The following is a 22,617-nucleotide window of genomic DNA, read 5'->3' as shown; positions in this document are numbered from 1 at the left end:
TCAGGTGGGGGGGTGGGGGAAATGATTCTGTTATTCAAAGAAGTGTGTTGTGGGAGGGTGGGGGTGTGCTTCCTCAAGGAGAGAAAGTAGGTCCCAAGCGAGTTCCGAGGAGGAGGGAAAGCCAGAGCTGTTTTGTTTTCCTCTTTCCCTCCTGCTCAGTGTACAGGAAGCATGAGGAGAAAGCTCTCATGGCCTTCCTCCGGGCGGCTGCCAATATTGTGTGGAGAAGAATAGCTGAAGAACAAGAACAAAAATCTCAACGTTTTCTTTCAACAGTGTGAACTTTGAGACACTGTCTGACTCATGTTTTAAAGTCTCTTTAATTTGAATTCACCTTCCTCCGTGTTGTTTTTCTCAAGGCACTAGGCTCCAGTCCAAAGATGTGTCAACCAGCAGCTCCCCTGGGATTGAGAGTCACAAGGCCTAGGCCCCCTTCTCCCATCTCAGGGGGTGGGGCTGCTGTGGGAACCTGGCTTTGGCCTGCCCATCCTTCCTCAAGGCTGGCCCTCAGCTTGGGCCTGAAGGGCGCAAGTGGCCATTGTAGAGGGAAGTGAAGGTATCTGGTAAGATGCCCCAGCAAGAGGCCACTCATCTTGCTTCAGGCAACAGATCCTTCTGGGGTCCCCTTTCCGGCATCCCTAAAAGCCAGATTGCTATCTTTTAGGGTACTTTTGGCTACAAGTAACAAAATTCAATTCACTGGCTTAAATAACAAAGGGGATTTTGTCAGCTTGGATAGGTTAAGTCCAGAGGCCCCTACGTTAAAGGACCCTGTTTCTCTCCTCTGAATCCCAGGCCAGCTTCATCCATAGGCCAGCTTCCTGCATGGCTGGTGGCAAGATGGCTTCCAGCAGCAACTGGGGTTCATGCTTCCAGTTCACATGCAGTGGGAAGAGAGAGCTTCTGACTGGGCCAACTTAAGACACATGCCTACCCCCAACCAATCGTTGTGGCTGGGCTTAGGCCATGGCTGACAGATTCTGGCCAATTAGGGCCCAACACAGCAGGATAATGGGGAAACTACAAAGACCACCACCAAACTGTGTCTTTCAATGGACCCATGCCTTTTTCCTCTTCTGGTTTCCCCAGAGGCGTATTCATTCCCAAACAGCACTCCGGTAATAGTCTTCTTTTCATTTTGGGGGGGAGGGGTTCTGTAGTGCGTCCTGCCCATGCTCCCCTCCACCTCGCTCCCAAGCCCCAGCACACTTCCAGCCCTTTCCCCTCACGGCTCAGGCTTCTGGAGCACAGCCCCTGCTTCCCCAGATGTACACTGACTCAGTTTCTCCCTTCAGTAGCAGCAAGGGCTAGTGGATGCAGCAAGAGGAATGAAGTTCAGACTTTGTCAGACAGCAACCAGAGGCTGAGTCAAGGCTCACCGCATCAGCCTGTTCCTGCTGCACTGAGGGTCCAGTGCCTTGGCCTCAGACTTCCTGCTGCCCACGATTGGGCTCTTTTGGTTCTTCCACCCAGACCCCACACAGCCATTTGTTGGAAATGTGAAGTACCCTGCCCTATTTCCCTTTGCTTCTGATTTCTCTTCTCACATCACACACACTTCCTGGATAACCTCACCCCACCCGGCCTCTGCAGACCCCTCCCACGTGTGCAGACCCCTCCCACAACCCCACCACTCCATTGACTTGCGGTCCCACGTGCCCAGTTCTCTGCAGGATGGTCCATCTGGATGTTCTCACAACTCACTGGGCTCCATGTCTCCCTGGACCTGGTTTTCCTCCACATGAGGTCCTCTTTGGGGATCCCCTTTAAGTGTTGATGATGCTCTTGCTCCTCCGAGTCCTGCCAGTTTGGGCTGGGTCCCCATCATCATCCAGGGCTAGCTCTGGAAGTACAGACAGGTGTGCAGGGGCCAGTCCGCAATGGAGCCAGGACTTGTGTGGGCCGCCCCAGCACCCAGGCCAGTGCCCTGTCTTGGGGGCTGCCCAGCTGCTGTGTTAACAGCACCATGGCAGTTCCTTAATTAGACCAAGCAGGGTTTTCTCGGTCGGGGGCGGGAGGAGGTGTGTGGGTCTATTGGGGGAAACTAGGTCACCTGAAAACCAGCAGTCAAGAGGGAGCTGTCCTGGAGCCCCAGCTCCGGGGAACCCAGAGGGGCAGGGTGGGAGGGGCTGGCAGGGAGAGCAAAGTCGGAGAAAATGTGCTCTGGCCCCTTTTATTGGCCCTTGGGAGGCATTGTCCTCGCCTTTCTCCAGGGGACTGGGCAACTGCCCTTAATTCCTTTGCCTGGAGGAAACTGCCAAAGCCAAGGGGGGGCCTGGCAGGCAGTGCCTTCTGTCTGCCTGGGGACCACCCTGGGGCCCAGGGTTCCAGTTACTGCTCAGTCTCTGCATCCTTGGAGGCTGTCACCCACTCCCTTGTGCCTCTGTTTTGTCATCCATCCAGTGGGCAGGGACCATGCCTGTCTTTTGCCCTGCTATATCCCCAGCCCTTAGCACGGTCCTGGCGTGTGACAGATGCCCAATAAATATTTGTCAGATGAAATACTGAGCTCATCCAAGTGCTTCTCTTATAAGATTGTTGTCATCGAGGATCGGCAGCCAGGTGGGTTTCCCAAGCATCGATCACTTGCAATTTTTGCCAACACCAAATACCATCATTATTTAATTTTATTTTTGCTACCACCTTGCTAGTTTTCCACTGAAGTAGATTTATTTAAAAATGAAACTTTATATCACTACCATAAATAAACAGTTACTGTGAAAACAAACCCTCAGAAAACACAATATTATTGTATTTTATCCTAGATACAATTGCTTGCCCAGGGTTGTGAGCCAGAGGTCTGCTTTCTCTTTGTTTATAAGGGACATGACATGGTTCTGAAGATGTTAAAGGTCTGTTAGCACTGAACTGACACCTTTTTCTGGAGAAAATCTGACAAATTAAAAAAGAAGTGAAAAGAGTATAAGTTGCTCTCTTGAGTCCATGTTGTATTAAACCTTGTCCTGTACTTTTGAAAATTCCCTTGGAGTGGATTCTCTTTCCATTTTTGGGGAACACTTGGCTGAGATGATGGCTAGGGAAGTTCTTTGAAAAGGATTAAGTGCTTTAACAGTGTAAGCGATTGGTATGATTATTCTTCTCATCAATCTCAGCATGTTTTTGATGCCTCCCACTTAGTAGGTGATCAAGAAATACTTAAGAATGAAGAAATGGGTAACTGTGTACAGAATCTTAGGGCTGAAAGAAATCTTACAGAATACTTAGACTGATTTGACACCAGTGGAAATTTTATTCTCCAGTGAGTGATGGAGAATCTGCCACCTCCTGAGACAGCCGCTGGACCACAAGCGCCCTGTTGAATTGCCTGTTGGACAGTTCTGGAGGCTGGGTGTCTGTTCTTCAGGTGCCCACCACTGGTCCCCTGTACCTTGGTCATGTTCTGCGTTGGGGAGATGTACAGACTGTCTTCTCTTTCTTGTGCAGGTTGGATCCCTGGGTATTTGGAGACCACTCTCTCATTCTGCCTAAGACAGGGCTTGCAAACTCAAATGACTGTAAGAGCTAGCAAGTAAGACCAATTAGTGAAGGAGATCACATGCGAGTAATCAGGGGTAGTGGAGACTATGATAAATTAGAGGGTGTGTGCCCCCTCTGAAGGGGAGAGTCCTACTTCATACCTGCTGATTATTGCCATGTGAGCCCAGCATGGGCAGGTACTGAGATGTTCCAAGAAAAGCTGAAAATCCAATTTTGGATATAAAGTCTTCAATTTTTAAACGTGAACAATGAATTACAATATTGTAAAACACGGTGTGGACCAAAAACCAACCAACCAACCAACCAACTAACCAAACATGATATGGAGCACAGAGGGCTTTCTGGTTGAGTCTGGCCCATAGCCACAAGTCGCTCACTGCTGCCCCCAAGACTTTTGTTCCCTTTGGGCTGGGCAGCCCCATCCTCTTCAAACCATATTTGTGTGTGTTGGTTCCCAGAATTCCCTCCGTGGTGGTTGGGGCCTCTGCATGCCTTTAAACATTGCCAAGCTCCCTCTCAGTCCGTGTCTGCCCTTCTCACCTGATGAACTCCTGCTGGTCCCTTGAGAGTTAGTTCAATTGTCCCCTACTCTGGAGAGCCTTCCCTGATAACCCCAGGCAGACTGGCTCTTCCATTTTCATGCTGTGTGATGTTGGGTAAGTTACTCAATCTCTTTGTGCCTGTTTCCTTATCTGTGAAATGAGGATGATAATAGTATCTACCTCATTAGGTTGTCAGGAGGATTAAATGAATTTATAGATAGATTGACAGACAGACAGACTGGGATTTCCCAGAAGGCAGAACTGGTCCTTGATCCATCTCTGAATCAGGGCTTGTCACAGAGCAGGTGTTCATTAAATGTTCAGTTTCTTGAGGCAGTGTGGAGAAGTAAATACGTGGTCCACTAGCTCCCTGTGAGGTCTGACCATCATGGTGATCCTGTGTGGTTGTGAATTCAACTCTTCTGAATTCCTTACTTTTAAGAAGGCAACCAAAACATCTATCTAAATGGCTAAAATAAAGAACAGTGACAACATCAAATGCTGGCAGAGAAACTAGATCACTCATACATTGCTGGTGGGAATGAAAAATGGTACAGCCACTCTGGAAAACAGTTTGACACTTTCGTATAAAACTAAACATGTAATTACCGTACAACCTAGCAATTGTACCCTTGGGCGTTTACCCCAGAGAAATGAAAACTTATGTTCACACAAAAACCTGCACGTGAATATAATAGCCCCAAACTGGAAACAATGCAGATGTTCTTCAATGAGTCAATGGTTACACAAACCAGGGCACATCCATACAATGGAATACGACTCAGCAACAAAAAAGAATGAACTATTGATATCTGGAACAACTTGGATGAATCTGAGGGAATGATACTGAGTGAAAAAAGCCAATCTCAAAAGGTTACCTACTGTCTGATTCTATTCATATAACATTTTTTTTACTTTTTTTTTTTTTTGGTGAGGAAGATTGGCCTTGAGCTAACATCTGCTTCCAGTCTTCCTCTTTTCGCTTGAGGAAGATTGGCCATGAGCTAACATCTGTGCCCATCTTCCTCTACTTTGCATGCGGGATGCTGCCACAGCACAGCTTGATGAGTGGTGTAGGTCCGTGCCCGGGATCCGAACCTGCGAGCCCAGGCTGCCACAGCGGAGTGCGCCAAACTTTAACCACACACCACCGTGCTGGCCCCCATATAATGTTTTTGAAGTGACAAAATTCTGGAGATGGGGAACAGATTAGTGATTGTCAAGACGAGACAGGAGTGCATTGCAAGAGGGGGGTTAGGGATCCTTGTGTGATGGGGCGCTTTGGATCTGGACTGTGGGGGTGGATACACGAACCTATACATGTGATGAAACTGCATAAAACTAAACACACACAAATGAGTGTGTGTAAAACTGGGGAAATCTGAATAGATAGGTTATATCACAGTCAGGTTGCTGGTTGTGATATTGTACTGTCATTTTGCAAGATGTTAGCATTGGGATACACTAGGTAAAGCTTGCGTGGATCTTTCCATATTATTTGTTACAACTACATGTGAATCTACAATTACCTCAAAATTCAAAGTTTAATTAATTAACTTAAAAAGCATTGCAAGGTATTCAAAACAAAAGGCAACCAAAGGTAGTTAGCTTGTTTCCTGCTGAGCCTTGCCATTGGCTTATATTTACCCTTGAGATTAGGTCCACTCAGACCCTGGGGTCTTTACCTTCTAAGCATTGCCAAGACACCCCCTTCCCCATTCCGCTTGTCTACCCTCCAGTCTCAGAGCTGGGAGAGACCTGAAGAAAAATTAGACCCAACCTGAGCTCCCGAGTGTCCAGTCTAAGCCTGAACCCTGGTCTTTAGCCTCCTGAGGAAGGGCCGTCTGGGGGTGGGGTTGAAGCAGGGAACCCAGGAGATTAACAATCACTTTCTGAAGCCCAGGGCTATCCTGATCCCCTTTGTGAAAGCAGGCAATTCTACATCACCCAATGAAGACCTGTGCCAATCTTTCTCTGTCACCCAACAACACACAATTATCCACTGGCCTTGCCTACGGGTTCCCAGACGCGCTGTGTTGACAGGTTCCTGTTCTTCTTCCTCCAAGCTTGTTTCTCTTTGCTCTTAGGTATATAACGTTTTTTGGTCAGCTCTTTTCATTCCTTGACCATCCTGTAAATTCTGGGAGGTGGATACAACATTTTACACGTGGGAAAACAGGCTTAGAGGGGATCAAATGATTGTCCCTCAACGCTTTCCCTCTGCATCTGGGAGCCCACGGAGTCTGTGCTGACATGGAAACCGGGACCAATTGGCTTCAGACTCAGAAATTTTGTTGACCTCATGTTGTCCAAGAATCCAAGAGAGCAGGAGGTGTGATTTTTTTTTAAAGTCACTCATATAGGAAAATTTCAACTAAGATTTTCTATGTCCCAGTAGTTCAGCAATTACCAAACTTTTTGGTCTTAGGACCCCTTTACACTCTTTTTTTGGTGTGTGTGAGGAAGATCAGCCCTGAGCTAACATCTATTGCCACTCCTCCTCCTTTTTTTTTTTCTCTGCAAAGCCCCAGTAGATAGTTGTATGTCATAGTTGCACATCCTTCTAGTTGCTGTATGTGGGACACGGCCTCAGCATGGCCGGACAGGCGGTGTGTCGGTGTGCGCCCGGGATCCGAACCCGGCCGGCAGTAGCGGAGTGTGCGCACTTAACCGCTAAGCCACGGGCCGGCCCCCGCTTTGTACTCTTAAAATTAAGGATTTCAAAGAGCTTTTGTTTCTGTGGATTATATCTATCAATATTTACCATATTATAAATTAATACTGAGAAATTAAAAATATAGTATTAATTCCTTTAAAAAAAACAATAAACCCCTTATATGTCATAACAATTATAACAGTATAACAATAAACCTCTTATATGTTATAACAATAAAACAACCTTACATGTATAACAATATAACCACAAAAAAGTAATGGTAATGATGTGACATGATGGAGGTGTTAGCTACTGCTACAGTGGTAAGCACCCTGCAATATATAAGTGTATCAAATCAACACGTTTTATACCTTAAACATACACAATGTTATAGGTCAATGATAGCTCAATAAAAAAAAGAAAAAACAATAAAATAGAAAAAAAGTGTTTTAAACCCGGGGTGGCGTGACATCATCAGATCCGAGTTTTGAGCCTGACAAGCACGTCCCTCTGTGTCTCTCTCCCGCCACAGGCCCCGCCATGAGGCCCCAGCCCCGCAGGAGCGCCCGTGCTCCCCTGGCCGCCGGCGCCCCGTGCTAGCCCCCAGCCAGGGCGTGGCGAGGCGCGGTGGCCATGGCCAGCCACGTGGACCTGCTGACGGAGCTGCAGCTGCTGGAGAAGGTGCCCACGCTGGAGCGGCTGCGAGCCGCCCAGAAGCGCCGGGCCCAGCAGCTGAAGAAGTGGGCGCAGTACGAGCAGGACCTGCAGCACCGCAAGCGCAAGCATGAGCGGAAGCGCAGCACCGGCGGCCGGCGCAAGAAGGTGTCCTTCGAGGCCAGCGTGGCCCTGCTGGAGGCCTCCCTTAGGAACGACGCCGAGGAAGGTAGGCCGCTTCTGTCCCTTGTCGGCTGGTGGCCGCCCTGGCCTCGGCGCCTCCCCTGCTGGGTTGGGACTCCAGGTTCTGTGCAGGAGAGGTGTGAGCTGGATGAGTCTGGCCCTCTCCCAAGACTGGGCAGCCCCACACGTCCTAGGAAGCCTCTGAATTCTTAGACTTTTTTTTGGAAACAAGAATTCCAGCCTTTGACTAGTGAATACCATACTAATTCCCCTTCCCTCCCACAAATATTTACTGACAACCTACTTCTTGTGCATCACTATTCTAGACATCGTGGTGACAAGTTGGATCTGGTTTCTCTCCTCCAGGAGCTCAGTACTCATAGGATCTTGCATTTCTTAAGCTCCCTCTGTGCTGCAGGACTCTCTGTCTGCTGGTCCCTTTTCTTTGGCCTTCACTGCAGAGGTAGATGGTGTAGAGGGGTGGCTAACAATGTAGGCTCTGAAGTTAGGCTACCGGCTCTAAAACTGGCTTTGTCTTATTCCCTGTGTGACCCTGGCAAGTGGGCAAGTCGCTTCCACTCCCTGTGGCTTGGTTTCCACCTCTGTAAAATGGGGACAGTATCCACCTCAAGGGCTTGCTGTGAGCATTACATTAGATAACACCTGTGAGTTCTTGGACATGGTCCCTCATGCTGTGTTAGTGAGTAGTGTGTGGTATTTTATTATATCATTACTATGTATTAGTTCATTATATTTATAATTTATATATATACAAGTATGTATATAAATATATTATATATATAAAATTATATTTATATATAGGGTGTCCATAAAGTCTGGAGACAGACTTTATGTTGTCTAGGACATTTTCACTCTATAAAGCAAATGAATAAATAAATATAAATGTATTTTTATGTATATGCAGTCATATAATCTGTTTCCAGATTTTATGGATACCTTCTACTTGTTATATTTTATTTAATTATATTATTATTTTGTGTCCCATGATCCAGATACACCATACGCAAGAGACAGGTACAATAACACCCATTTTACAGATGGGGAAACTGAGGTTCAGAACCTTGACCAAGGTAGCAGAGCTGGGATCAGAACCCCCAGGATCCAGGCTCTTGTCATTGGCCTCATAGCCTTGTAGATTTGCTTCCTATTGTGAGAATTAGTGGAGGATCACGATTTGGCCAAAGCCCTCTCCTCTGAGCATGCTCTGAGGGGTCAGGCCTGCTCACTGTGCAACTGAGATTTGTGCCTCTGTCCTGTGTCCCTGTCAGCAGCCTCTGGTCCTTCCCTGTATATAAATCCTTTCTGGCTACCTACCCATTTCCTGGGCCCCTCTGGCCTCCTGCCGCTGCACACCCTCCTGACACTTGGTGCTAAGGCAGTCAATGCAGGAACTGAGGGGTGGTGGCGTTTACCACACTACAGGGTGTTGGGTTTTATGTACGTTGCTCCTCAGGTTCTAGAACCCCCTGAGAAGCACAAGTCCATTACTGCCCCCGTTACAGAGCGCTCTGGGAGATGAGCAGAGAGGCATTCCTGGAACTGCTCGGCTGGAAACAGCTCAGCTGAGAGCCTGGGGTAAGCAGCCCTGGTGAGAGGCGTGAAATCTCAGGCTCGGGGACGCGGCCCTGCGAGCCTCCTTCCCACGTGTCATTTGCCGGGTGACGTGGCAGGCCCATCCCACTCAGTGGGAGGCACATCATGATGTCTAATTTTTGTCGTGGGCGGCCGTTCATCAGCTCTCCTTTCTCCACTCGTCTTTTACTCCCTTCTTCCCTGACAAAGCCCCATTTCCCCTCCCTGAGGGGGCTTTGCAGAGCCTCTGTGAGTTGGCTGTGCTGCTTCAGAACATCCGGCTGGCTCCCTAGAGCGTCTACGCCTTCCCCCAGCCTCCTGCCCTTGCCCCACGCCCTGGTGTGCTCCCGTGTGTGCTGGTGAGAAAGAGCACTGGGCTTGGGTCCAAGGACCAGGGCCCCTCCGCCCTGCGTGTGACCGTGAGCATCTTGTTTCACCTCTCAAGTCCAGTTTCTTAATCTGTAAAATGGGGTTTTCAACCCTTGCCCTCAAGGGAGCGTGGCAAGAATTAGACAGGATCCTAGATGTGACAGCTCTTTGAAAAGTTACCCTGAACCCTGCACCAGTGCGGTGATCATTTTAACACCCTTTTTCCTCTGTTGGTGGTGATGGTGGTTTTTTTTTTTTTTTCAGACTTTAATGTTTTTAAGAACCCAAATATACACAAACACATTCTTGTAAAAATCAAACAACACAGAAGTATACAGAGTAAAAAGTCCCTCCTTCTCTTCCTTCCTTCCCTCCTTCCTTCCCTCTTCCTTCCTTCCTTCCTCCCTCCCTCCCTCCCTTCCTTGATTACTACTGCTCTTAGTTTGGTGTGTTTCCTTCTAGGCATTTTTTTCATTTACCATGTCTTTGTGGACTTAGAGAAATATAGAGCTAGTTGTGATTTTTTGTTTTTTAGTTTTTATGTAAGTTATGACATACTGGATACGTTGTTCTATAATTTTCTTTTTTTCACCCAACAATGTATCTTGGAGATGTTTTCATGCCAGTACATGTGCCGTGGAATAATAGATCTGCACCATTCTTTTTAACTGCAGTGTAATATTCTGTAATATGGATTCCCCAGAATTTATGAACCACTTCCTTATTGATAGGTATATAGGTTTTTTCAGTATTTTTGCCTTTGCCACAGTGAATGTTTTCTGCACACATGCAAATGTTTATCTAGGACAGATGTGGAAAAATGGATGAGCTGGATCCTAGGGCATGGGTATTAAATATGAACGAGAGAAGTGCTAGACCCCATGGGCTGGTCCCCTGGCTCTGGGGACAGCCAAGTGAGGGTGGAAGACACAGCACTGTGCTCTGTGGCAGGCTCTGGGGGTGGGGTGAGAGATGCCCTTGGGGTTCACAGGTGTCTGGGTTTGGGGGTGCGTGAAGCTGCCGTCAGTCAGCAGGCGATCTTGCCGAGCTACACTCAGCTCCCTGGCAGCGTGACAGAGCCCGCTGCTCCCAGCTGGCTGGGACGGCTTCTGTGTGCTGGCGGAGCTGGTGCTGGGGAGGCTGCCGGGGAGTTAGCTCACCGTGGGATGAGAACATGGGGTGGCAGCTCCCCCGCTCCCCTGAGCTCACAGCAGTGGCTGAGTCAACCTCCTCCACCTGCCAGGGCGATGTGAGTCGTTCCCAGAGGAAGGCAGCACTGGGGAACTCATTGAATTTCCTTCTCTGGCTCTGCATTGCGTTCAGGCGAATGCCCGGGCACCAGGGACCCTCCTTCGCCTTGGACCTCCCTGAGCACCCCCTCATGTTCCCACGGCCCAGCATCACCCTATGCTCCAGCCAGCTCCGCCTCCTCCATGCTCCTCTCATATGCCCTGCATTCTCTTAACCCCCCACCTTTGCATATGCGTTTCCTTCTGTCTGGAACACTCGTCAGCTGACTAACTGCTATAACCCGTCAGGTTTAGGTCCTGCATGACCTTCTATGGGGAGCCTTCTATGAGCCTTTTCTGCACCCCCACCCCCACCACTAGTTAGAGCAGTTACTCAATCATGCCGATATTTACTGAGAGGCTGTGCAGAGCACAATTCTCCAGGATTCAAATTCTAGCTCTGCCAAGTACTAGCTGTGCAACCTCAGGAAAGTTAATTAACTTCTCGATACCTCAGTTTCCCCCTCTGTAAAAATGAGGATCATATAATACACCTGCCTCAGAAAGTTGTTATGGGGTTAAACTGAGTTGACAAATGTTGAAGTTGTATGTTAAGAAGTATCCTAGTGATAGAAATTGTTGTTATTCTGCATTATTCTACACTTATATAGTCTATTATTGGTATAATTCTGATTGTCATCTTTATTATTATTTATTGAGTGCTTACTTTGTACCAGGCAACTCTTCACAGCAACCCTCAGGAGTAGAGAGTCAAACCCCATTTTTTAAAAACAGCTCTATTGAGGTTTAATTTACATATCATAAAATTTGCCCATTTTGAGTGTACGATTCAATGATTTTTAGTAAATTTACAGAGTTTTGCATCCGTCACTGCAACCCAGTTTTAGAACATTCCATCACTCCAAAAACTTGATGCTCATTTGTAGTCACTCCTAGCTCCTACCCCACCCCCAGCCCCGGCAGCCACTAATCTATTTTCTGCCTCTATACATTTGCCTTTTATGGACATTTCATTTACATGGACTCATACAGTATGTGACCTTTTGTGATTGGCTTCTTTCATTTAGGATAATGTTTTCAAGGTGCATCCAGGTTGTGGCATGTATCAGGACCTCATCCCTTTTGATTGCCCTGTAGAATTCCATTGTATGGATAGACCACATTTTGTTGATCCGTTCACCAGTTGATGAACTTTTGGACTGTTCCCATTTTGGGTTATGATGAATAACGCTGCTGAGAACATTTGTCTGCAAATCTTCGTGTGGACATATGTTTTCATTTCTCTTGGGTAGTTTCCTAGGCATGGAATTGCTGGGTCATATGGTAAATTTGTATTTCACCTTTAAAGAAAGTCCTAAACTGTTTTCCATAAGGGCTGTACCTTTTACATTCTCAAACCTCGTTTTACAGATGAGGACATTGAAGCTCTAAGAGGCTGTGTCACTTGCCAAGATCTCACAGGTTTTAAGTGTCAGACCCCGGACTTGAACCCAGATTCGTTGTCTCTGAAGCCTGTGCTTTTAACTATCAGGCAGTCCTGGCACCTTCTGCTTTTTGGTTTTCCCTGAAAAACAAGAGACCACTCACTTGTGGTTCTGGTCTGTGTCTCTTTGGACCTTACAGACCCTTTGTATCAGAGGTCCCTGGATGAGCTCTCCATCCCTAGCTATAACTTCTTACCAAAGTCACATGAGCCAGCTTCTCTTGAAACCGCTGAACATTTGTTAAGTTGTCAGGGCTTCTGTTCTTCTCTCAGAATATGTAGGGTTTTCTGTATGGAAACTCTGGTCACATTCAAAAAAAAGTCTGAGCGATTTAGCCTAAATTTAACTCTTCAACGGTTATTCTCACGGTAAAGATTTTCAAACTTTTTTTTAAAGCAGTGGAAACTTTTCTTTAAATGAAATGTTCATCAGAAACCCAATATGTAAAACAGATGAAAGATCTATTCTGGTCGAGGTAGGCGGGGAGGGGTGCTGGAACCCCGTCCACCCCCAGCCCCCACCCCTGCAAACCTCTCCCCGACCCCCGGTGCGTTGGCAGTCACCTGGGCTCTGAAAGTCACACTTAAACCATTGGCTCATCTAAAGGAAACACAGCTCTGACTTTCACTTTTGATGATTTTGAAAAGGGAAGTTTCTTTTCTACTAATTATAAAAAAAAATGCATGCTTGTAAAAAATTTTAAAGGTACAGAAAGAAATATTAAGAAGAAAATAAAACCACTCATTCTCCCACTGAACAGCAATAGCCATTGATAATATTTTGGTATTGTTATGTCAGTCAGGGTCCTGAGAGGAAACAGATAGTGTTCTCACATGATAATTTCAAGAAAGTTTAATAAAGAGACAATTTGCAAAGAGTTTAGGGCAACAGTCCTCAAAGTTTTTGGTCTCAAGGCCCCTTTATATTCTTAAAAACTAAGAACCCCTAAAAGCTTTGTTTAACTGGGTCTATCTATAGATATCTACTGTATTAGAAATTAGAACTGAGGAATTAAAATAAATGTGAATCCGTTCATTAAAACATAATAAATCCATTATTTGTTGTACTAGTTATCTGTTGCTTCATAGCAGGTGAACTCAAAAGTTAGCAGCTTAAAACAATAAACATTTACTGTTTCATGCAATTTCTGTGGGTCAAGCATCCAGGAGCAGCTTAGCCAGTGGTTCTAGCTCAGGACCTCTCATAAGGTTGTGGTCACCTCCAGGTTTAACTGGGGCTGGAGGGTCTACTTCCAAGATGGCTCAGTCACATGGCTCCTGGCAGGAGGCCTCAGTTTCTTGCCATGTGAGCCTCTCCATTGGGCTGCTTGAGTGTGCTCTCAATATGGCGGCCGGCTTCTTCCCAGTGAGTGATCCAAAAGATGGAGCAAGGAGGAAACCACAGTGCCTTTTATGACCTAGCCTTGTAAGGCTCATGCCATCACTTCAGCCATATTCTGTTCATTAGAAATGATTCACTAAGTCCAGCCCACACACAAGGGGAAGGGAATTAGGCTCCACCTCCTGAAGGGAGGAGAATTTGTGGATATGTTTTAAAACCACCACACACATTAACATAAATCTTTTTATGAAAAATTATATTTTTGAAAACAAAAACATTAGGGAGAACAGTAGCCTTATTTAATACTTTTGCAAATCTTTTTAAGGTCTGGCTTAATAGAAGACAGCTGGATTCTCTTATCTGCTTCTGCATTCAGTCTGTTGTGATATGTTATTTTGGTTGAAGTAAATGAAGAAAATCTTACCTCACACGGATATGTAGTTAGAAAGAGGAGGAAATATTTTGATTGCCTTTTCAGATAATTGTGGATATTCTTTGATACCACAATCAAACTCAACAGGTGGTAGTTTCTTGAAGGTTAATTGCAATGTAGAATCTGAAACTATATCAATTTTTAGTTTTCTTACTCTATTACATTAAAATTCATTGGTTTGCCTTGCATTTTGAATGGCTCTTTTACCCCTGCATACTTTTTTAATACAATGTATTGGTCTGTTAGAAAATATTGGTTCACTTTTTTGGGATGTGACACCAAAAGCACAAGCAACAAAAGCAAAAATAAACAAGTGGGACTACATCAAACTAAAAAGCTACTGCACAGCAAAGGAAACAGTGAACAGAATGAAGAGGCAACCTACAGAATGGAAGAAAATATTTGCAAACTATGTATCAGATAAGGGGTTAATATCCAAATTATATAAGGAACTCATACAACTCAATAGCCAAAAAACCCCAAATAATCGAATTTAAAAATGGGCAGAGGACCTGAAGAGACATTTTTCCAAAGAAGACATAGAAATGACCATCAGGTACATGGAAAGGTTCTCAGCATTACTAATCATCAGGGAAATGCAAGTCAAAACCACAGTGAGATATAACCTCACGCCTGTTAGAATGGCTGTTATCAGAAAGATAAGAGATAATCAGTGTTAGCAAGGATGTGGAGAAAAGGAAACCCTTGTGCACTGTTAGTGGGAATGTCAATTGGTGCAGCCACCATGGAAAACAGTATGGACGTTCCTTAAAAAATGAAAAATAGGTGCCGGCCGGTGGCGCAAGCAGTTAAGTGCACGCGCTCCACTGCGGCAGCCCGGGGTTCGCTGGTTCGGATCCCGGGCGTGCACCATCTTACCGCTTGGCAAGCCATGCTGTGGCGGCGTCCCGTATAAAGTGGAGGAAGATGGGCATGGATGTTAGCCATGAGGCCAGTCTTCCTCAGCAAAAAGAGGAGGATTGGCAGATGTTAGCTCAGGGCTGATCTTCCTCAAAAGAAAAAAAAAAAAGAAAAATAGAACTGCCCTATGATCCAGCAATCTCACTTCTGGGTATATAGCCAAAGGAAATGAAATCACTATCTTGTAGAGATATCTGCACCATGTTCATCGCAACATTATTCACAATAGTCAAGATATGGAAACAACCTAAATGTCCGTCAACAGATGAATGGATAAAGAAAATGTAGTATTTATATAAAATGGAATATTATTCAGCCATGAAAAAGAAGGAAATTCTGCCATTTGCAACAACATGGATGAACCATGAGGACATTATGCTAAGTGAAATAAGTCAGAGAAAGACAAATACGTATGATTTCACTTATGTGTGGAATCTAAAAAGGCAAAACTCATAGAAACAGAGTAGAATGGTCGTTGCTGGGGCTGGTAGGGTAAAGGGGTTAGGGAAATAGGGAGATATTGGTCAAAGGGTACAAACTTCCAGTTATAAGACGAATAGGTTCTGGTGATCTAATGTATAGCATGGTGACCATAGTTAATAATAGTGTATTAAATACTTGAAAGTTGCTAAGAGAGTAGATCTTAAATGTTCTCACTACACACATGCAAAAAAGGAAATTATGTGAGGTGATAGAGGTATTAACTAACCTTATTGTGACAATCATTTTGCAATATATATGTGTATCAAATCATCACATTGTATACCTTGGACTTTCACAATGTTTTATGTCAATTATATCTCAGTAAAGCGGGGGAAAAAGAAAATATTGGTTCTTTGAGTTATGCAGATCTTCTAAATGTTGACACATTTCATTATACAATATTAAAAAAAATTATAATTTCAACACCAATCTCATCTGAAAATTCTTCAAGTACTGGGCAACTGTAAGCTCATGGTGATCTAAGTTTTCCAAAATTCTAAGTTTTGCCTGAAAGTTCAACTTCTGTCATTGGCAACAAACACTGTCAATTGTGAGAAGATTTTTTTGTTCATTTTAGAGAAAAAGACTGATAACCATTGTTTTGTAGTCCTTCTTTAAGTAAAAATGGTGTTCCATGAGAGAGAGGTCTAGCTGAGCACACAACTTAATTGCTGAAGTAACGCGGATTGAGACAATGCTCATACTTCATGTCCTTCTCTTTTTGTCACACAGCATGTTAAAAAGACACGTACTCAAGGGTTAAGACTTAATAAAATTAATACATTTTACTGCTTCATCGAGGGCATGTTAAAGTGAAACTGGTGGTTTTTTTCTGGTTATAGCATGTGTGTTTTTGTTTTTGTGTTTTTATTTACTTAATTTTTTCAGAGCAGTTTTAGGTTCACAGCAAAATTGAGGAGAAGGTACAGAGGTTTCCCATATACCTCCCCACCACTACACATGCGTAACCTCCCCCGCAATCAACACCCCCACTAGAGCAGTACATTTGTTACCATTGATGAATCCACATTGACACATCTTAATCACCGGAAGTCCATAGTTTCCATTATGATTCACTCTTGGTGTTGTACATTCTTTGGGTTTGGACAAATGTACAATGACATGTATCCATCATTATGGTTATCATACAGAGTATCAAAGTATTTTCACTGCCCTAAAAATCCTCTGTGCTCTGCCTATTCATCCCCTCCCCTCTCCCCAACTCCTGGCAACCACTGATCTTTTTACTGTCTCCATAGGTTTTGCCTTTTCCAGAATGTCATATAGTTGGAATCATACAGGATATAGCCTTTTCAAATTGGCTTCTTTCACTTAGTAATATGCATTTATGGTTCTGCCATGTCTTTTTGTGACTTGAGAGCTCATTTCTTTTTAGTGCTGAATAAGCCATTGTTTGGATGCATCACAGTTCATTTATCCATTCACCTACAAAAGGATATCTTAGTTGCTTCCAAGAAGCAAATTATCCATAATTTTGGCAATTATGAATAAAGCTGCTATAAACATCCATGTGCGTGTTTTTGTGAGGACATAACTTTTCAACTCCTTGGGGTAAATACCAAGGAGCATGATTGCTGGATCGTATGGTAAGTGTGTGTTTAGTTTGGTAAGAAACTGCAAATTGTCTTCCAAAGTGGCTGTAACCCTTTTGCGTTCCCACCAGCAGTGGATGAGAGTTCCCATTGCTCCACATCCTCACCAGCATTTGGTGTTGTCAGTGTTCTGGATTTTGGCTATTCTAATAGGTGTGTAGTAATATTTCATTGTTTTAATTTGCATTTCCCTGGTGACATATGATGTGGAGCATCTTTTCATATGCTTACTTACCATCTGTATATCTTCTTTGGTTTGATTTTTTTTTTTTACTACACGTATGAAGCAGTGAATACAGTGATTACTAGTATAGTTTGGTGCCACTGGACTGACTGCTAAAGGGACAGTGGTTTTACCCACCATTGTTTTTGCACCATCAGTGCAAATGTCAACACAGTGAAAAAGGCAAATAACATCTTAATGTTATTATGAAAATAGTTTTGACTTCCTGAATACCCTGAAAGACCCCTTACACTTGGGGACCACTTTGCGAACCACTGGTTTACGAGGACCAACAAGGAATGGTGCAGAACTCTGGGGCTAGCAAAAGTGGGGAGCTTACTACCTCTAGGCCTGAAGAGGCCAAGGGAAGGGGAATCTACTGAAACCTAAGGAGGGTAGTTTCTGGAGAGGGCTGCCTAACAGGAGCAGTGGCTTCCTCCAGCTGTACTCCAGTCTTCTGCCCATGCTTCCTATTACCAAGCCCAACCAGAAATCAGAAAGCAAGGAAGCATTTGATGTGGCCCAAGTGTGTTGGCTTCCCCCAGCATGAAGAAGGGTGGATCTGGAGGGACAGAGGGGGCATACCCAACCCAGTTGTCTTCAACTCTTTGTATCTACCCACAAACACATTATATTTTATAATATATTATATTTTATAATATATTCTGTGTATATTATATTTTATAATATATTATATTTTATAATATACTCTGTGTATATTATATTTTATAATATACACAGAGTGAGCGTGTGTATATTATAAAAATAACTTTTACCGTAAAGTTCATTTGTCAATTAAACAAAATTAGGCATCCATTCTATGCTTTGAAGAACCTAACCAAAGTAATAGTATAAATAAGGACTAGGGTGGGAGGCCATGTGTAAGCTATGGTGTCAGGGAGAGCATCTCTGAGGAGGTGATTTGGGCTGAGCTCTGAATGTGGAGAAAGAGGCAGCCACATGGGAATCTGGAGGAAATGTATTAAGGACCTGGGAAGGGAATTAACTTGGTGCATTTGATGATAGAAGATGGAAGGTAGAGAGGTGGCCTGGGGAATATTGACCCTTGAAAACTGTGGTAGGAAGTGTACATTAAATTTGATTGAGGTGAAAACCCGCTGGTGGGTTTTGAGAGGGGAATAACATGGTGAGATGTAGATTGTGAAAAGCTTTTCCTGGCTGCTGAGTGGAGAATAGACTGTATGAGTGTATTCTCGTGGGGACATGAGTGGGAACAGGGAGGCCTTGTCAGAAATGATCACAGTAGCTTAGGTGAGAGCCTGCAGTAGTGTCTGAGGAGGTGGAGGAATGAGGAGGCAGAGCTGACAGGGCCGTGTGTCAGGTGACGAAAGGAGGGACTCAGTAATGACCACTGGGTTTTGGGCTTGAGCACCTGGTGGATGATGGTGCCATAGTTTGAGACTGGGAAGACGAGTAGGAGGAGGTAGGGGTCTGGAGAGAATCAAGAGTTCTGTAGGACTGTCCAAGTTGACATGCCTTTTTAACATCCAAGTGGAGATCTTTAGGAGGCAGATGAGTAGGTGAGTCTGGAGCTCAGGGGAGATATCAGGATGGATAGAAAAATTGGGGTCATCAGCTTACAAATGCAATCTTTTTAAAGCCAAAGGACTGTATGAGATCATCTAGGAAGCAAGATAGATAGAGTAAAGAAGAGGCCCCAAGAGAAAGCTCTGGGACACCTCAACATGTTGAGCGGAGAAGAAGAAGAGAACAAAGGAGACCGAGAATCATCTGCTAGGGTGGAAGAAAGAACTCTAGGATGGTGTGGCATCTCAGAAGCCTAGGGTGGGAGGCGTTTTTAGAAGGAAGGGCTGTCAGCTGAGTCAAATGTTGCTTAGAGGTTAACTATTTTACCTTGTCTTTATATAGTCTTTGGAAAAGAGATTTTTAATGACGACCTCATACACCCCCATCTGAATGTACCATAATTTATGTAACCACTCCTCTATTATTGGATTTTGAGGTTGCTTCTAATTTTTGCTACTATAAATTATGCCACGGTGATTATCATTGTGTAAAAATATTTGGCCACAGCTTTGATTATTTACTTAGGGTAGATTCTTAGAGGTTCAATAGACTCAAGGATATAAACATCTACAAGGCTTTGATATAAACTGTTCATTTGGTCACCAGAAAGGTTGCATCAGTTACACGCCCACCAGCAATGTGTACCAGGTTTGCCTCGTCACTGCCTCCCTCCAACACTGGACCATGACACTGAAAACATACCTTTGCTGATATACTTGATATATGGAAAATAGTCCTGTTGTCTTAATTTGCGTATAATTGAGAAGTGTAAGGTTGAATACCTAGTCATAAGCTTCCTGGTCATTCATTTCTTTCTCTGAGTTGTCTATGGTTTTGTCCATTTCTTCTACTAGTGTGTTTCTTTTTCTTATTAATTTCAATGATTGTGTGTGTTTGTGTGTGAGAGAGGAGAGATGGGGAGAAGGAGAGAAAGGGAAAGAATGAAAATGGAAAGGGAGACATCAACCCTTTGTTGCCATGTATGGTGCAAATATTTTCTGCATTGTGTGTGTGTGTTTGCTTTAACATTTTGTTGATAGTAGATGTTTTTTATGCCCTGGAGTTCTAAATTTTTATGTAGTCAAACCTAATGATATTTGCTTTGTTTCCATTATTTTGTTCTTTGCTTTTATCCCTCTAAAACAGGGGTCGGGGTCAGAAAACTATGGCTGGAAAGTCAGATCTTCCCACCATGTGTTTTTGTAAATAAAGTTTTATTGGAACACAGCCACAGCCATTTATTTACATATTGCCTATGCCTGCTTTCACACTACAAAGGAAGAGCTGGGTAGTTGCAAAGGCTGCAAAGATGAAAATATTCCTCTCTGGCCTTTACAGAAAAAATTTGCTGGTTCTTGCTCTAATGTGTTTCCTCATCTAGCAAGGTATATTAACTATATGTTCTTCTAGATTTTTGTGGCCTTAGTTAAATAAATTAAATGTGTAATCCTTCTGGAATTCATTTGGGTATAAAGTAGTAAGGAAATCCATCTCTATTTTATTTCGAAAGAGTTATCAATTGTCTCAGCATCTTTCCTTGCCCTGTGAGTTTGCGACGCCACCTCATACTCTAGAGCCTCATCTGTGAAGAAAGGTAACTTTCCAAGCTATTTTATTCTGCTCCAACAATCTGTTTCACTGCCAGTTACACACTGTTTTGATCCTTATAGCTTTATATTGTGGCTTAATATATGACAGAGCAATCCTTCCTCCTAGTGCTCTTCTTTTACAGAATGTTCTTGGTTATTTTCAGCTGTTCACATAATATGTAAGACCTTTTGGTCAAGTTTTCCCTCCAAAGCTCAAAAACAGCTCCAAAATCAATTAATATGATAAATGGTTCAGTTTTACAAGATGAAAAGAGTTTGGGAGATGGGTGGTGATGATGGTTGCACAACAGTATGAATATATTAATACCACTGAACTGTACACTTAAAATGATTGAGATGGTAACTTTTATGTTACGTGCATTTTACCACAATAAAAAAATGAAAAAAAACCAAAAACCCCCCAAATTTAGCCAGGGACTGGAAAGAGGGGAGAATGAGAAGTTATTGTCTAATGAGAACAGAGTTTCAGTTGGGGAAGATGAAACAAGTTCTGGAGATGGATGATGGTGATGGTTGCACAACGATGTTAATGTACTTAATGCCACTGAACTGTACATTAAAAAATGGTCAAAATGGTAAATTTTGTGTTATGTATATTTTACCACAATTTAAAAAATTAATTTGGTAAACTGATATGTTTGTCATAATGAGTTTTCTAAGCTGGCAAATGGCACATGTCTTTATTGGGCAAGTATTCTTCTACATCCTTTAGGAAAGCTGTAGGTTTGTTTTTTTTTTTCTTTAACCATATGAGTCCTGTTTATTTCTTGAAAGGAGGGCTTTAAGTTCTTGTATATTAATTTTTTAGCAAGCCATTTTACTGAACTCCGCTTAGTCTCAGTTTTTCAGCAGGTTCTTTTGGGGTTTTCTGTGTAGAAAATAACATTATTTGCAGATGATAAAGTTGTCTATTCATTCTGGTGTTTCATTGAGCCTGTCATGCCCGTATCCTAGCCTCCCTTCTCTTGTCTCCTGGCTAACTTTTCCTGTTCCTTTTACTGCCTTTTATGAGATGTGACTTTGAGATTTGTGAACATGCTCTACTTTGTCTATATCTTTCCCAGACTCTACTCTGGCTCACCTAGGGTGAATGGAACTGTCACTGTCCTCAATCTGGTTGAGTTTGTCTATTAATATGGCCCAAATTTCCATTGGCTTTTGGGAAAGCCATTGTTGACTCATATTGAGCTTATAAGAAACTAAAACTCCAAGTGAGTTTCCCATTAGTGAAGTTACATCTTCCCCATCCTGTCCTTATGCAACTGATTTTTTAAAAAACTATTTGTTAGATGTTAGCTCAGAGCCGGTCTTCCTCAGCAAAAAGAGGAGGATTAGCATGGATGTTAACTCAGGGCTGATCTTCCTCACACACACAAAAAAAACAACAAAACAAAAAAACAACTATTTGTTGAAGTATGTTCTTCATACTGACAAGGGCGAAACTGGTTGTGTTTTCATATGTTGAGCACACCTGAGTAACCAGCACCCACTCAGCTCAAGAGACAGGACATCACCAGCACTCCAGAAGCCTTCTTGACACACAGGTGATTTTCAACATTGAAGTTGAATCTCTAAATATATCTTGTTAAGTTTTGAGCCCATTATCCACCTGCTCAAATAATTTTCATTTCTTGGATGATAAATTAAGACTTCTTTGTTACCAGTGACACGAAATCCAACTAAAACTAACGTAAGCACATGTGGATACGGGGGGCTACCAAAAAATTTCTCTGAGTAGATGACTGTCAGAGGCTTGAAGTTTATATCCTGTCCTTTAGCTAACCCCAACAGGAATAATTTTTCTTCCCAGCAGTGTCCCAGGTTTGACAAGTCCCAGAATTGAATCTCATTGGCTAAAATTGGCTATATACCTACCTCTGAGCCAATCACAGTGGCTATAAAGTGATGCAGTGCTATGATTTGTCTGATCTGAGTCATATGCCCACCCCTGGAGTCAGCTCTTCCCAAAACACATGGACTGACACTTGAAGATACGTTGTACCTACCCCAAGGAAAATTGGGATGCTGTTACCAGAAGGAGGGAAAATGGATGCTGGCCAGGCCATAATTAAATATGTCCATCTCAAATGAAATATTCATCAGCGATTTCTACTCCATGTCATTCATAAACACAGTGAGTATTTGCCTTCTAGACCATAGTTGTTCAATAGCACTTTTTCTGATGATAGAAATGTGTTGTCCAATATGTTAGCTGC

General features: G+C 43.6%; 1 protein-coding gene across 1 annotated transcript in view; it reads left to right on the top strand.

Moving 5' to 3' along the window:
- The window catches only part of PPP1R16B (protein phosphatase 1 regulatory subunit 16B), a 103,145-nt gene that overhangs the window by 19,540 nt on the left and 60,988 nt on the right, over nt 1-22,617 (top strand). Inside the window, exon 2 of the mRNA XM_004430403.3 lies at nt 7,229-7,579. Coding sequence (XP_004430460.1) covers nt 7,330-7,579 — 250 coding nt within the window. The 5' untranslated portion in view covers nt 7,229-7,329. The remainder of the gene's footprint in view (nt 1-7,228; nt 7,580-22,617) is intronic.

Source organism: Ceratotherium simum, chromosome 21 (genome assembly GCF_057802395.1).
Source record: "Ceratotherium simum simum isolate JZ-2026a chromosome 21, ASM5780239v1, whole genome shotgun sequence".
NCBI lineage: Eukaryota > Metazoa > Chordata > Mammalia > Perissodactyla > Rhinocerotidae > Ceratotherium > Ceratotherium simum.
The sequence above is the reverse complement of the archived record's forward strand: the minus strand, read 5'-3'. Positions and strand labels throughout refer to the sequence as shown.